The 16,943-nt window shown below is 38.1% G+C and overlaps 2 protein-coding genes across 8 annotated transcripts in view; one reads left to right on the forward strand and one right to left on the reverse strand.

Moving 5' to 3' along the window:
- Positions 1-2,117: 2,117 nt before the first annotated feature.
- On the reverse strand, positions 2,118-7,056 carry dkk3b (dickkopf WNT signaling pathway inhibitor 3b). Its single transcript, XM_007558572.2, has 7 exons — positions 6,824-7,056; positions 6,216-6,341; positions 6,003-6,083; positions 3,749-3,841; positions 2,962-3,106; positions 2,367-2,517; positions 2,118-2,278 (listed from the first exon to the last, which is right to left on the reverse strand). The coding sequence occupies exons 1-7, from the start codon at positions 6,980-6,982 to the stop codon at positions 2,254-2,256; spliced, it is 780 nt and encodes a 259-aa protein (XP_007558634.1). The 5' UTR covers positions 6,983-7,056; the 3' UTR covers positions 2,118-2,253.
- Positions 7,057-9,643: 2,587 nt separating this feature from the next.
- The window catches only part of mical2b (microtubule associated monooxygenase, calponin and LIM domain containing 2b), a 54,901-nt gene continuing 47,601 nt past the window's right edge, over positions 9,644-16,943 (forward strand). For 4 of the 7 annotated variants that reach the window (XM_016674552.1, XM_016674553.1, XM_016674554.1 and 1 more), the window contains exon 1: positions 9,644-9,784. The gene's annotated coding sequence lies outside the window, so the exon portion shown is untranslated. The remainder of the gene's footprint in view (positions 9,785-16,943) is intronic. The other 3 variants (XM_016674556.1, XM_016674557.1, XM_016674558.1) reach the window with 2 other exon arrangements.

Below are 16,943 nucleotides of genomic sequence, written 5' to 3' on the forward strand. Positions count from 1 at the left end.
GAATCTTGCATAGTGCAGATTCTCACTTTTATCTTTGTTTTAATTCTTGATTGTGTTGTGTACACTGCTATGCTGACTGGCCTGTATCCTCTTTGGGGAAAATATGCAGATTGTATCCAATAACACTGTTATTGAAGAAGAAGAAAAAAAGAAACTGTCCATGCAGCATTGAACACAATTACTTTTCAAAATATATTTTATTAATCACAGAAAGGCTCCATTGCGCAAATTCAAAGAAAAATCTTTAGACTTTTCTAACATAGTCAAACAATGAAAGTGTGAATTAAAACAGATCAAATCCAAACTTCTGACAAAGGCCTTTTGTTTTCTGCATGAGAGCTTACTGCAAGACAGAGATCGGCATCTGACCACGTAATGATCATGCGGTTATCAGCCAGTCATCTTTCCCTTTCTGCCGTTTAGTGCCCCCTCGTGTTCAGAGATTTTAAATTGCTATGGATTTCATTTCACTGATCATTTCATCAGTATATCTCGAGGACTTTCAGCAAGAAATCTTTGAACAATACTTAATGACATAACAGTATATCGCTGTATAATTATTTTTTTCCTTTCAAAAGCCACCATGTTTTTTTGGTGGGGATGCAAGGAGTTAAATTACTGGGAAACTAACAATCAATAAAGAAAAAAAGTAAACATTCTTTGTTTTGCAATAAGTCCAATTATACATTTGTATAATTGTTATGTTTCACCTGAATCATTCTGGGGCAGTCTTTAGCTGTTCTGCAGACTGCCTAACTTTTGATCCAAGAAGGCATTCCTGTTCAGAGAAGTTCATCTGTGGCTGTCGAACAAAACCAAGTCATTGCTGTCGCCCCCCCCACCACTATGCTGGACAGTTGGTACAAGATGTCCATGCTGAAATGTCTCATTTGGATTTCTCCAGACATGGGGCTGTGCATTATGGGCAACCTTTACTTTGTCTCACCTGTAAATTCTTGTGGAACATTCAGGTGTTATCCTGTCCCGAATACCGAGTCTTGGTATCTGAACCCCTGCCCCACAAACATCTGAGCATTTTAATGTGAGTGAATTTGCTGGCATATGCACTCCTGAGCAGATTGGTGGCCATCTTACATTTCCCTCCCCCACTGTTCAATGATGGTACTTCACCTTGTTGGAAATGGCTCATAACACTTTCCAGACTGAGGAGCAATGACTGCTTTTACGGCAATGTCATTTCTAATGTCTTTTTACTGTGTCAACACATCTTTATTCACAATAACTTTGCCTTAGTCATACCTTAGTCCTAAACCTAATCCCCTATGCAAAAGCAGCATTTTTGGGCCCCATGAGGTGCAATGGGTTCTCACAAGTAGTTGTACAAAAAAAAAAAGAAAAGAAAAAGGGGGGCTTGATGGGGGTGAGTAATGCTAAAATACTCCCACACACTCCAGAGTTAAACTGCCAGACCTCCTGCTTTTGAGGTTTTGCAGCACAAGATCAGCTAAGTGTTTCAATTAGCAACCGCTGGCCAATTCTTTCCCCTTCTTAAATTTCACTAAAACAGAAAACAGTGTGCCTAGTTTTACCAACCACCTTAAATTTAGCTTGTTTTTTCTTTTTTTAAATACATGTCCATCTGGAATCTATTGTGTGATTTTGTCATCATCTTCAACATGTGAGGTTGGATTTAAGTGATTTGATTTATTCTGGTAAAAATTAGGTTGCATTTTGTCCAGAGGCATAAAACTAAAAATCTTTAAACTATCCATGTGGCATTTCCTACCAGGTAAAAGACATGAGATAACTACAATAATTGGCTCAAATTAGTGAGACCTGCTGTGATGTATGGTTTGGAGACACCCGCTAGAAAAAAAAAAAAAGTATTCAAGAGGGATAGCTCAGGTTAAACAGTCTAGAGAACATGCCAGGCCAAAGAAGAAAAATAAACTGGAAGCAGGTCAAGCACTAAGGTTGTTTTTGTTTTTTCCAGGAAGACAATGCATCTAGCCATAAAGCCAAGATGCAGCAGCTTGCTGACCTGGCAAAACATAAAAACTGATTGAACATTTATGTTGGAAATTCATCAAAACATCCAAGCCAAGATTTCCTACCTTTAAGGGATCCAGCAAATAAAAACCATAAAACTGTCAAAACTAAATTAAAGTCATTTATTTACTTTTTGTCTTTCAATACAGACTTGCAGTTCAGCATAAATAGTACAAAGAATGCAGGTGATGTCCAGATGGTGACACTGAACTGAACTCTTTGGAAACCTCTACACCTTCAGTCCTACTCTCCACACACGGATCCACGACTGCAAAAAGAAAGAGTTCGGAGTAAAACTTTGTCACTTTTGTTGTTGGCGGCACCCAACAAATTTGCGGTTCAGCGTTTGTTCTCACCCATGGGGTTGACAATGCAGGTTGGCCACACATGGACAGTGATCTCTGGGGCCCTCCTGGTCCCATTCCAGCATGTCCATAAGAAGGTTGGGGTGGTTCAGGCAGGACTCTCCCTTTGTAGGTTTGGGACTGCATACTGGAAACAAAAACTCTGAGGGGGAAGAAAATCAGTCTGGATTCGTTTTAATCGCCCACTTTTATCACAGAGCATCTTAAATCCTCACTTTAGTTCTTTTAATTATGCACAAGATAAAGACTGTTGATAATTATTCATAGAGTCAATAGTAGAAAACTTGCCACTGAGTAGACTACTGACTGAATAATGCACACCCGACTTGAATTTTGTGTGTTTATCCACATTTGTTTGATATACTTTTGAATGTGTGCCGACTAAAATACCACTGTATAGGAAAACTGTGTTTTTTAACCTCAACATTACAAATTGTACTGCTATAATGCAATAAATACAGATTTAATGAAAAAAAAACAACAACATATAAAAAGATTTAAAACAAACAGATTTTTGCATTCAAAGTGTACACTCTACATGGTATCTGATGCAAAATTAGACTTGTACATATATATTCCATATCACCTCGTTGAAATGCACAGCAGAGACCTGGCCTGCAGTCGCTCTGACCCTGACAGATAGTCCCCGCCGTCCCCTGGGTGGCGTTCAATGTACACTGACCCCAAACACACATCTGATCTGAGCAGCACTCCTCATCCTTTGAGCATGGCTGTAAGGGAAACACACTTTCCAGAAACCGTTTCACCACTTTAAAAAAAAAAAAAAAAAAGGCAGACATTATTACAGCTTTTATTAGATCATTCACACAATTCTCCCCCACATCATTTCAGAAATATAATGAGCTGCACCAAAATATGGTGGAGGAAGCATAATGCTGGAGGTGGCAGAGTGACGCTTTTCCAAAGGAACTTGGAATAGGAAGGTTGAGGGAGATAAATACAGGAATAGTTCAGAAGAAAACCTGGCTACAGAAGACTGATGGATATTCATCTTCCAGCCAGACAGCACCAGCTTACCGCTAGACAAAGTGCCAGCGCTTGACTGGAATGATTTAGGTAGCATATCACGGGAAAGAATGGTCCAGTCAGAGTCTAGTCCTATGTTCAGATGGAAATCTGTACTTGATAATTGCCTTTCACAGATGCTCTCCATTCAGTCCTTGAGGTGTTTTTTTGTAAAGAACAAAAAAACAAGAAAAGGGTACAAGGCATTATTCTTGTACTTTGTATTAAGTTAAAACACTGTTAGTGTTTTAGCACCCGTTATGACTCGCTGCATCTTGTTGTAGTGGCTTTGTGATTGCACATGGAGCTGAAGCAAATATAGAACAAAATGATGACCGAGCTCTCACCATATCTGTTGCTATGCAGGGAAGGCACCTGGAGTTCTCAATCTCATACAAACAGTATTTTAGGTCCCCACAGTCCTCATCCACTATGCACTCCTGAAGGTTCAAATGACAGAAAGTCAACAGATTTAAGCAAGATCAAATACCCCGTGGATAGATTGCTCATTCATGTTACCTCATTTGATTTTAACATTCGACACCGCTAATATTTTCATGTTAGTCATTTGTCGATGTCCAGATGGATTTAAAGATGTAATTTGTAGTTTCACAGAATACAGCGACAAGCACAGTTTACAGCCATTGTGCAAAGTTGTAAAGCAGCTCAGTTTGCATCCAACAAACTAGACTGTTAATTTTTTCTTAATCCTATCTGGACAGAGTATGCAAGATTAAAATGTCCTTTTGAATGCACCTGGCTGTTCAAGCATATTTGTAAGTCATTTATTTGCTATATAACAAGTTGCATTTTTGTCCAGATTCATTGCCCATTTTGGTTTGAGTTACTGCAAAAGAAACAATCTTTAAAATAATAATAAAAAAGAAGCTTCCACAATAGAATGAAACAATGTACATGTTGTAGTTAGCTTAGCTCTACTGGGAATTTTAGGGGAAACATGTGCTTTAATCAGATGAGTCCACTCAAGCTTAGTTTGTTATGTTTACAATAGTCTCAGTGTCTGGTGACCTGCACTTGCAGTCTCGACTCAAGATATTTGGCAACCGACTGCTGCGCCACTGGTGGTGGGTGGGCGCATTAAGCAGGGGGTTTGTTTCTCCTTCTTATACTTAAGCAGTCTTGTAGTAAGATCATGATGTCTGAACTGTCTAAGAAACAAAAAAACAAAAAACAAATACAAACACACCCATAAACCTAAACAAAGGACCTTTTTCCATACAAGCATAAGGACAAAATCATCACAGATGTTAACTAGGCATAAAATCTACTTTCCTCCATTCTCATAACAGTTTTTAGGTCCAATAGATGTACTGTATGTTCCAGAGTATTAAAAAGGAACAGGGGCCAGCAAAGAGATCAGTTTTAAGGCAGCATCATCTTTACAATGAGCACCATGAACTTTGACTGGTACCAACATTTAAAAAATGTTTTGGTATTTTTTATTCCCCCGCCCCTCAGGTCATTTTATGTCCGTCTTTCATAAACTAACAGATTTTTACAACCAGATTAAACTCTTAAACAGCCAGATGTTAATCCCAACCCCCCTTTGACAAAACACATTCACCAATAGTCTTGTTGATTTACAAGTTTCTACTTTACAATAACTGCACAGTGATTTAGAACAATTTAACCAACTTTAGGAAAACTGAGCTTACTCCATTATGCTTCTGCTGGCTATCCCCCCACCCCCTCTCTTCCAAGCTTTCCTGGCATTGAGCAGCAGGGACTATTAACATAACCACCATCTGTATGGCTGCCAGGAAAGCAGGAGATCAAAACCACCTTTGTAATGCAGCAAACTGCAGTAATGATCTCAGTTTCAACAAGCCAGCCGCCTACTGGTGAAAAACTTTAAAAAAATATATACAGCGAGTTTATTTCCTGGATGACCTCATTTTACACAGCATGGAAAAAATAAAGACAGATTATACTGCTACAGTGTCGGTGAGTGATCTATCTTTTAGGAGAAAGAAAAGTGGTAGGATTTTAGAAACTGTTTTAGATGTTAGTTAGCCATACCAATAGTTTCTTAAAAACTTTCATCCATTTCAGTTTGTTTCTGTACTACACATTGGTGCTACAAGTGAATGGTCTGAAATGGGATACATTTAAACAGCATGTTTATTTTAGAATGCCTGTGTATAAACCATCTTTTAAAAACAGAAATTTCATGCCAACATTAGGAAAAAGTAAATTTTTAGAATAAAACGGAAACAAAAAAAACTTTCAGATAATAGTGCATTAGTGCCGTACTTTTTATTTCCAACTTCTGACTACTGCTTTTCTTATAACATGTTTTATAAATCAGAGGTCTGTTCTGTTTTTTGCCCATCCGCTTCCCCCGGTTCTTATCAGCACAGCAGAAGCTGTTCACATTAGCTAAATTTCTACCTCCAAGTTTCCACCCATTACTGCAGTCCTCTTAACTGGCCATCTGCTGTTCTTTCACACATCTTATTTTTTTGTCATTACTGACCATCAGTCTCATCTGCGAGAGGTTTTATCGTAATTATCTTCATTAAATACTCACAAAACAAACACTAAAACCAAAACAAAAGACAACAAAAAAGAAAAACTCACATGAGCCACGCTGTTCCACTGGCCAGAGACTTCCACCTGCACATGTGAAGTATACATCTCTCCTGTTCTGTTGTCAGTTTCCTGCAAATAAAGAGCAATATACGAGAGACTTTGTGCAGCTTTGCTAAAGTTGAACAACAAAACAGCTTTTGCTTCTGATTTGGTGTTTTACAGACTCAAGCTTTCAAATGGGTTTGTCTGAAAAGAACCCACCTTGTCAGTTCGATCCAGGATCCGAGTCTCCCCGTTGTTGCCCTTTACCGTCTTCCTGGTTTCATTGTGATAGCTGGGAGGCAGATCCATAGGGGATGAGGAGAATTTTGCACTTTCATTAGTTATCTGTTGGAGACAGTGCAATGATATTATGCCATTGTCCGGACCAGAAGATGACTCAACTCAGTGGGTTTAATGGACAAATGAAATTTAAGACAAAAAAAAAAAAAAAAAAACAAGAAATCCAAAGGAAGGCCCTAAAAATTATTTTAAGAAGACTTTAAAGAACAAAACTACGTGGGTCTCAACCTCAGAGACGATTCTTCATCCAATTTGTCAGTGTCTATTTTGAGGCTAAAACAGACTTCAACAGGCTGGGTCAGACAGACTTTCCCCAAACATCCAGCCGTGGAAACTCTGTGTAATCTGCCAAAAGCATTCTCAACCTGGCAGAAACTTGACAAACTAAATACCACCCACATATATTTTTACCCTTTTGTCACTTAACTTTTTACATTTTAAAATAATAATAATAATAAAAAGGACTAGAACGGATTTCAATGATAACATTTTTTCTCCGATATGAATAGATAAAACGTGACGCAGACCTTGTGCACCGCCTCGTCCAGCATATGCTGAGTGTCCTCCATCAGCTCCTCCACCTCCCTGAACATCTCGTTTAGACTAACCGGACCCCGCTCCATGGCGCCGGCCGTCCACAGTAAACACAGACCCCAGAACCCCAACAGCAGCATGGTACCGGACATCTCTGCTTCCTTCCACTACACAGACTGAGCTCAGCGTCTGAGCAGCAGACGACGCACAGCTGGCTCCGTTTTATTTGGAAAGTATGAGGAGGAGGAGGAGGAGGAGGAGGAGGAGGAAGAGTGGTGGGCAGGTGGGAGGGTTTAATGGGGTGGAAAAGCATCAGATTGCACTTGGAAAGGGTGAAATGCCAAAATCCACCTACTAGTTACTTTGTGGGATTTAAAAAGACAACACGACAATCTATAATAAACTGAAGTTAATGACACTGTTTTTGATCATTACCTTGTGGGGTTTTTATGTCCTGTAGGTCTTTCCTCATTCAGTTCAATTCTGAGCTCATTTTTGGTAGCTGTGAAACTTTGTCTTTGTGTTTCGTTTGTTTATTCTTGTTCTTTTATTTGTGCATTTGCGTTTAGTTTTCCTAGATGAGTGTTAGTCTTCATCCTTGGTTTGTAATTCTTTTGAGTATCTTAGCTCCCTTTGTGCTAATTATCTCCCTCCATTAGTGCCTCTCCACATGTTTCTTTTCTTTGTACCGAGTTTCATAGCTCCATTCTTTGCTCTGTTCTGTGTATTTCCGTGTAGTCCACTGGTTGATGTCCTGAAACTTTTTCATGTGTACTTTGTCCAACACACCCAAATCATATGGCTGAAAATTGCCTCCTCAGTATGCAGTCAAGTTCTCCAGAGTCCTGCTAACCTTAGTAATTGATTCTGGGGTGTTGAAGCAGGGACACCAGCCTTCAAGGACTGAGGTTCATGACCAGCTGATTTAGTCTATTAGACCTTAACTTTTGATTAGTTGGACTCTTTGTTTCCTTTCTCTTTGTTTCCTATCTCCACCTTCTCTCAATTTCCTTTTTAGGTTCTCCGCCAGCTGTTTTGCATTCGTTTGATTGTCCTCATCTGGTAGCACAACCACATCTCTACACTGTTTACACTCCTTGGTTTCTCTGCCGCTGTTGGAGTCTACTCCAACCTGTGTCCTATGCTTCTTTTTCTTATTTCTCCAATTTCCATTATAAGATCTGCACCATGTGTCTGCTGTTGCATTGTTACAATTTGAGCCCTCCTTGACACATATCAAACATGATACTCAGCATATTCTTCATTTGAAAAGATGAAGAATATGATTAAAATAGAATGATGTAATTCGGATTACTTCAATGAACCTCAAGGACATAGTAGGACATGGTTAAATCCGAGACCCAATGAGGAAATGTCTTTCAAGAAGTTGTAGCAACGTTACATCACCACTAGGGGGCAGCGTACGACCAATAAATTCAGCAAAATCAAATTAGAACTAAGTGTTCAATTTGAAATTTAAATAATTTAGACTTGGTGCATATACACCATTATATTTCCTTTTAATATTTAATTAACATTTTTGATATGTTAAAAAAACTAAAAATATATATTTTTTATTAATTTAACTGTTGCAAATACTAAAGGAGCCACTTTGTGTGTCTTTTTAATCTGTGATGAAGAAAGCAGAGCAAACTCTTCTTGTGAACTTTGTGGCTCTATTTAAATATCTGTTGATCGGATGGAGTAGTCAGACACCCTTTTCAAGTTCTCACTGGTTGTGTAAAGTTGCATAGAAATAAACACAAACCAGTTCCGAACAGGTGGTTTGTTGCATTTCAACATAAAACTCTCAAACATTGTTTAAGTGGTGCAGCTATAAATCGCTTTAACCTTTCAGTGAATAATCAGAGCATCACATTGAAGACAAAACACTTATTTCACTTTAAACAAAAACAAAATCTAGTCCATCAACATCATCTTGTCATTTATTTATAACGTTTTATAAATGATCTTATTGCAATAGATTTAACTTTAGAATGAGCATTGGTAGGCTGCTTCTAACAATTCATATCAAATAAATGCAACTGGAGTATTGTTTTTTAAATTATACGTCACTTTTTCAAATTCATTAGAAGGTACAGCAGAACCACAATCAATCACCGTCTGTTCATCAGGGGATATAAATGGCATGCCATTGCCACTATCTTGCCTACACACAGACACACGCACACAATGAACAGTAAGAGCGGAAAAATATCCAAAGCTCACCATTAGAGAGTGGCATCAATTTCCTCTAACAACAATCAGTCACTTAATAAAAGCTATTACCATCACATGCACACATGTGGAGTTTAGTAAACAGTCAGATAAGACTAAAATTTAAATTTTAGGCACAAAATTACAGCTGTCAGGTTTGGAATTCAACAAAGCAAGAATAAATAGACAATACCTCATGCTGTTAAGTACAGTTAAGGGTCTGTGATGCTGTGGATCTGTATCTCCTCCAAAGACCCAAGTAGATGATAGAGAGATTTAATTAAAATTAAAGGTTGGATTTATCTGAAGGTTTGTATTGTGAGTTAATGCTACTGGAACAAAACACTGATTTGTTTTATGGCTTTTTACAATTTATATGGAGTTCCAATAACTTCATTTTTTTGAAAATAATATATCAATTTAATGGTTACAAACAATCCCCCTCGTATAGAAAAGCGGTTTTATTTAGCATTTCAGTATTTTGTGCTCTATGATGTTATTTAATTACTTATTAAAAGCTTTTCATTGGAATTGGATGTATTAATGTAGTTCCTGAGGGACTTTTATTGTGGAAACCAGTAAGCGGAAGTTGATTTTCTGGTCTTGACAGAAGAGTTGAAGTCAGAGTTGGTCTCTCGGTGTGTGTGCAGGAGTTGTGCGGCTGTCAGAAGAGCAGGTCGCCTAAAAGAAACCCTTGCTGCTGCTGGTGGGGAGGCTGTGTTTCATCGCTCCTGGAGGTTAGTGCTTGGGTTTTCTGCCGAGTTTGGCGTAGAACTGCGGGTTGGTGCTGCTTTGTTTCAATGGAAGAAGACTAAAAGCCGCACTTTGACTGAGCGTCAGTGCACGACTGAACGCTTATCAGGAATGCTTCTTTGAAATGCCTCCTAACTCACAGACTGCCTTCCTGCTTGGCAGTTAATGCCACGCTGACTATGACCTTTATTCACATGAATGTTATTAATTTGTTTGTATTTATACGCAACTGTTTGCTCAGGGAATTGAGTGAGGAGGCTATAGAAAGCTGCTCCAATCATAGTCGGCCAGGATGATGTGATTGGAACTTAGTCTAAAAACACGAAACCTATTCTTCCCAAATTTAACACATTTCTTCATTTCATTTTTCAGTTTTATAAAACGTTGATAAAAATCAAACAAGCAAAAACAAACAAACAAACAAACAAACAAAAAACAGAAAAATTTGAATACATCTAAACCACAATATGTTTTGACTTTATATGTGAACGTGGAATGTGAGTACTGTTTCAAGAAATGGTCTCTCTCAGACATGCTTATTTTTTATTTTATTATTTTTATTTTTATTTCATTCCACAGTTTTTTTGTCTGATTCCTGACAATTGTTATATATTGCGATATTCAGCAAATGATACAATTCAATACAATACACTTTTGCGATTTTCTGAAAGATTTTAGAGGGACATAGTGATTTTGGTGACATTTTGTGACTGTTATAGTGTTGGATTGAATTAATTTAACTGAAAACTGATTAAAAGCACCAACTACACAATACCTGGCTCTGGTTGGACATAGACACAGACTTAAAGTCGACAGCTGGACAAAATGAATAAAAGAAGTGGTGAGAAAACATGTTCCTTTTAATTGAAACAGTGCACACTGTAGCTTGCATGCATTTGCAAAGTAAATAAAGTGCACCAAGTACCCTTCTCTGAATAGTTTACCTTTTTAACCTTGACACTTAACATCTGAAGGAATCACTCTAAGCCTGATGACCTAATCACTCTCCAGGCGAAGCAAGCAGTGAGTGAGCAAGGTGACAGTTGGATATTACGATACTTGCGGATGAATATCGATTTTTTTCTAGGAAAGAAAATATCGATATATATTGCAAAATCGATATTATTACACAGCCCTAGCTGTTCCCCATTTGCTGCTTCTGTCCTTCTATCTTCGAGATAAGATTTATGCTCTAAAAATTATGTCTGTAATTGATAAGACTATTGATGAGATGTAAATGAGCAGCAGCTGTCACAAGGAGATTATAGTTGCTGAATGAATGTGTCGGTCAGAAGCAGCTTGGTCAGCGCAAACGGCTTACAGGTCATAGGTCGGATTGGTTAAATCCTTATTAAATGGCGTTTCTAACAGTAAAAGACTAACTACTGGTTTGCTGTTGATTTGATACCATTAGATGTAATTACTATAGCCTTGTTTACTACCAAGCAGGAACTGATCAGTGCTGCAATCAGAGAACTTCAGTTCTAGCAGATAACTTTTTCCTGTTTTTCAGGAAGTCGGGACGCAAAATTTCATTTTAAAATTACGCTTGTTTGCTGTGTTGCAAAGTTTAACAGTGGCTTGTGTCTGCACATGTGACACAAACTTCAATTCAATTTAACACAGAAAATTTTCTCCCAAAAAGAAACTAAGTGTTGTCATAACGCATATTATGCAAGTATCTTCAAAGAGTTGTTGTGGATCATGAGGCTGTGGGCAGGAAAGATTTATGGTAGCAGTCAATCTTGCAACAAACTTAAAGAAACCTCTGAGTTATAACACTGTTGCTGTATGATTGGAACAACATTCAACAGAAATAACATTAGTTGTTGGTAAGCCCTGCAAATCCACTTTATTTAGGTCAGAACTGACCTTGCATACATGCAAGATGTTTCAGCTAGAAGCTGATTGTAAAAATCCAGAGAATTTGTTGGAGTTTGTGTGTCCTCCATCATCAGAAATTATTTTCTTTTCAGAAGCAACACCTAAATATATTAATAGGTTCTAGCTTTAAGACATTTTTAGATTTTCCTCTATTTGAACATCAGCTGATATGCAGTGTCCACTGGCCCAGCACGGCTTCTTGTTTACAATATATCACTGTAGCAAAAGAGGAAAAGTATATCAAAGTGGATCATTTTGCAGAAATATTTTGAGGGCTCTTTGTGGGATGGCCTTTCCTCATGACTTTGACATTGAGGGAGAAAAGACAACGCCCACTTTAAATTACAAACCGCTACTTGATCTCAAATTGTTTATTGTTAAACTGAAGCTTAATGCCACAGTTGGCCATGTTTGTGACCCTTAGACAATTTGGGTTGCTTTTCTTTCCTAAAACAGAAAACTGACAAAAATATTTGAAGTATTTTGGCGTAAAGGCAAAATAAAGTTTGAGTTTAAGCACAAAAATAAATATTGAAGACTAAGAACTTTCAAATTTCACTCAGGAAAAGTTGAGCTTTTATTATTTTTAAGATGGCATTCACATCACTGGAGCTTCTGAACCAAATTTGAAATTTGACTTGGAAAATTGCAACACCCTGAACAATTTTTAAAAAAAATTCTTAATTTATCAGATCGGATATTAAAGACATTCTTTTAAGCCAAAAATGATTGGTGTTGGAATCAGCTGCAGTCTACATAATATTTACTTCTTATCTCGGTTGAAGTTTTCATGCAGAAAAAAAACCCTTCTATTTATTGCTAGCAAGTTTTTGTCTGACTTGTTGATCATGACGTGTCCTAGCTCATCATCTCCAGACAGTTTTCAGAAAGCGTTCGGCCTCCTCTGCATGAGAAACTTGGCGCTTTGCTGTGGAGGTTGTAAACTGAAGTGTGTCAGTAGTGCTGCGGACAGGTTTTCTGGGACAGCTGAGGATGTCTGAGCCATATGATCTGACCGCGGCGTACAGAGCCATTCACCCGACACAGACCGGAAGCAGCAGTCTCTTTGACCATCAAGAATTAAAAACAATTTGGAATGGAAAATCCCTGAGTAACCAGGTCATCAGAATAATTTGCACATCTTACTTCACTTGTTCAAGACTCGCACAAAAAAAAACAATAATAAGGATGCACTAATTAATCAGACAGAGACTAGTATCTCCCATTTTACCCTGGATTGGCTTGGATCAGTGATTTTGTTAAAATGTTTGAAAAGTTATATTTTTCTTCTTTTCATTTAATTTTAGAAGTTTTTGTAAATGATTTATTTTACAATAAATGTAATTTTGATGGGCTGCATGGTTAAACAGATGGTAGCACTGCTGCCATCCACCGATAAGGTCCCGGGTTTGAATTCTGGCCTGCGGTCTTTCTCCATAGAGCTTGCATGTTCTCCCTGTGTGTGAATGGTTTTTGTCCAGGTACTCCTTCCTCCTACAGTCCAAAAACATGACGGTTAGGTTTAATTAGTCTTCTGAGCCGCCCGAAAGTAATGGACTGCTGACCTGTCCAGGGTGGGCTCCGCCTCTTGCTCATTGACTACAGGAGACGGGCATAAGCCCAGTACATCCTAATCAGTTCTGATTAGTCTCAATGTGCATGTTGTCTTAGTGTTGCTCCTTTTTTTTCCAGTTGCCTTGACATTTGAAATCCAATTGGCACCAAATCTTTCTCCACTCATTCATGGAATGCTTCTCTACTTTCATCGGCTCTCTGCTGCCGACCCTCTCGATTTTAATCTCGAACTGTTTCATGCTGGTGTTTACTTCTTATCGGTGGCTTGATGCCTCTGGGCCAGAGAGGGGGGAAAATGACTAGTTGCACAAGCTGTCACTTCCTGGAATAAGCTTTTGACTTATAAGGGGGTGTCGCTGCATATATGAGCTCAGGGGTGTCAGCAGCAAGACAAAAATACACCAGGGAGCCAAACTTCACCGTCACTGGCTGACCAGATGGGCTGCTGTCAAACGAGAAAGGCCAAGTTGAGTTTCAGGGTGTCAGAGGATTTTGTAAAGGTTTAGATCCAACAGCCGAATGGAGATTTCTGCATGGAATCTGTGGATTAACACCTTTAACTTTTAATGCGAGACTCAATTTAATTATTTTATGACGATACCATTAAAGATATTGTAAAGCTAAAGCTGAGTATTTTGCATTGGATTGACCAACTTTGGAAGGTGCTTAGTGACACTGAAATGGATACGTTAGTTCAAGGAACAAGCTTTAAATATTTTAGGTTAATTGTGACAAAGAGATTAAATAAACAGCCTATTAGCACAAAAGAGGTTTTATACCCATTCAGATCCAGGTTGAAAAACAAATGCTGGCCAAATTAAATAAAGTAATTTAATAATCGTCCAGGAAAACTAGTGGTATGGTTGTTGTTGGGTTTATCTGGAACCGTCCTCTGAAAGGGACGAATCTTTCACTGAACTCTAATCAAAGCAGATTTGTCTTGTTTAATCCATATACCTCTAACTTATTGAGGACGAAGTAACGCAGCCTCAAAATTGGAACAAAACATTTTGAACAATAAATTTGTAGCCTTTCAGCTAACCTTTAGCTGCTGTCAAAGTTTATTCATCCTACAAATTTATAGATTTTTAGAATTCATTTACGTCGAAGTTAAATTCTCATCCGCCTTCAGATGTTTATGTTTGGTCTGTTTTGGTTTTCCTCTGGAAATCCTGATTCTTGTGACAAACATAGCGAAGTAAACAAGAGACACGGAGTCTAATACTCTTTAGGGCACATGAAGGTCCAAATCTGCTCCTCAAATTGGTTTGAAATTGAATCTGAACCAACATGGAAGTATAGACTCTACACAGTCTTGAAACTCTTAAAGCATTTACTTAGGTCATTTGAAGTGGTTAAATGTTACAAGCAGCTAATCTTTTGTACTGCTGATCAAACTGGTCGCTTAAGGTCAAGACCTCCTTAGCCCCACTGTATTTTTGTGGACTAATTTCCGTGCAATGGTTCTGTGAGCTCTGTGGCATTTAGTGTCACAACTGTTGGCAGGATGAAGATGTAATCCAACCTCAAACTTCTGCACTGTGCGACGTTAATGCTGTGAGGATTAAGGGTCTGATTTCAGGGCTCACATGAACCAATTAAAGCCTCTTTCAACACAACCAGACATATGGGCTTAGGTGATCTGTGCCATCAGAGGTGCAGAGTCTTGGGTCAACTAAAAGACAAAGCTTGCCCCAGAGAGGTTCTGCCTCATGTCAACTTATAAGGACTTTTGAAGGATGCAAACATTTTAGGATTTAGTTTCTTTCAAATTTTGTATCTAAGCATCCAGTGGTCAGCACTTGATCAGCACTTTGTCAGGTTTTTGAAGAGCCTTTCAAAGATTTTCTTTAAATATTGGCTACTTTTTCACTCGTATTCAGTCCAGTACTTGACTAATTTTTAGTCAATTGTTTTTGTTAATTTTTTAAAAATTAAAAACTGTATTTGTTAGTTTGCACTAACTGAATCTTGACTTTATCTTTGGTAAGAACACCACAGGTATGAAAAAAATACTTGCAAATAACATTTTAATATATTCATGTTTAAAATGTCGCAATTGAGGGCAAAGTGGAACTGAAATTTGTGCACAAACTTGCCGAATAAAGCTGTCGGCAAAGTAAAGAATCAAGACCATTTTTAGGCATTGCAAGAAATTCTGGTCAATTGAAAACAATATGCAAAGAAGAATGATGCAGGATTTTTGCGCAGTCTTGTAGATGTCCATAAAGGGTTTGGACCAGCCTTGGATGATGCCTTATATGGTCAGCACCAATTAAGAGAAAAAGGCTTTCCTTTTGCAATCATTTACAGCCTTCTGTGTTTGGATTTCCTCGTGCAAGATGCAACCTTTGTACCAATGATGACAATCCACTCCATGGCCTTAATTGTAAAACTGTTTTTAAAGAAACAGTCGCTGAGATATGACAAAATCCATAAAAGGATTGACCGAACTCGGTCTCCTGAGTTTATTAGCTGTTGAATACAAACGTTATCTTGCCTCTTTGGTATTTAAAAGGCGTTTTAGTTGCATACTTCATTCAGAGATCTCAGTGACTTGCACAGGTTGTTTGAGAGCTAACAACTCCTTTTAAGCTTTTGAGTATTGCTTATTTTCTTACCTAGTGTTTTGGTGGCCAGGATGTTCATGTAAGCTGCTTGTTCAGACAAGAAGTGACTGCTCAGAGTTGTCAGGTAAATATCAAATTGTGCGATATAAAGATTTAAAACTAAAAGAGTACAAGTTTGGATTGGTGATTGGAATACATGCTAAGGCAACTCTGATTTGCTCTTGTTTGTGGTTGGCTATGCCATGATTCTTTCCAGCATCTGAATTTGAGTCCCTTGTCGTGTGAATTGGTTCTTGTCTACCTGTGTGTAACTCTACTCTTACCTGTGCATTTGAATTGTTGTGGTCTGCAAGAGTCGTCTACCTTTTTGCATCTGATGAATTGAACTCTATGGAAATATTCCTGTCCTTTTCTTGCTTTCCTGATTTTAAAAGTGAGAAGGACAGATTGTAATCAAGATCCTGCCTATGCACTTTATACCATAAACCTATTTGCGCAGACTGCTTGGTGGCGTGGTGGTTACTGGTGATGCTGCCCAGTAAGAAGATCCAAGGTGAAAATCTTTGGAGGACCTATGTATGCATAGATTGCCACATCTAGAGTTTCTGTGAGTGCTCAAGCTTCATCCTGTACTCTTTAAATTAATTAGATTAATAAGATTAGTTAGTTGAGCTCTTCAATTTGTCCTGAGACATAAGAATGAGCATAGTAGTTGTGCCTTTCTGATGGCTTTGAAATGGATCCTACTTGATCACCGATTGCTGACTGGCTGGCCAAGACACTATACACATGGTATGTGAAGTTTTAACCCAAAAGTTTTATCTTGATTCTAGGCACATAATGTTTCAAGGGTCCTGCTAAAGTTTTTTTTGTCTTATGACTTGTACCATCTCCTGCTTGAGTTGGCTGATAATGTGTAACAACAGATGCTTGCCTAGTCTGATGGCAAGGCTAGGCAACATTTTTTACATGCCACCATTCATACCATCCACAGAGCTTTAGAGGGCATCAAACGAGAGACAAAAAGGAAATGACAAGCATAAAATTATTGTTTAAAATACAAATGCTAAAATTCAGATATTAAATGCATCAAGGAATATATATATATATATAT

This window comes from Poecilia formosa, unplaced genomic scaffold (assembly GCF_000485575.1).
Source record: "Poecilia formosa unplaced genomic scaffold, Poecilia_formosa-5.1.2 Scaffold97, whole genome shotgun sequence".
Taxonomy (NCBI): Eukaryota; Metazoa; Chordata; class Actinopteri; order Cyprinodontiformes; family Poeciliidae; genus Poecilia; species Poecilia formosa.

Coding starts and splice junctions, on each gene's coding strand:
- dkk3b (XM_007558572.2), bottom strand. CDS start 6,982: ATGTCCGGTACCATGCTGCTGTTGGGGTTCTGGGGTCTGTGTTTACTG. Junction 6,342..6,823: donor TGGACGAGGCGGTGCACAAG/GTCTGCGTCACG, acceptor TGTCTCCAACAG/ATAACTAATGAAAGTGCAAA. Junction 2,279..2,366: donor CTGCATTGTCAACCCCATGG/GTGAGAACAAAC, acceptor TTCTTTTTGCAG/TCGTGGATCCGTGTGTGGAG.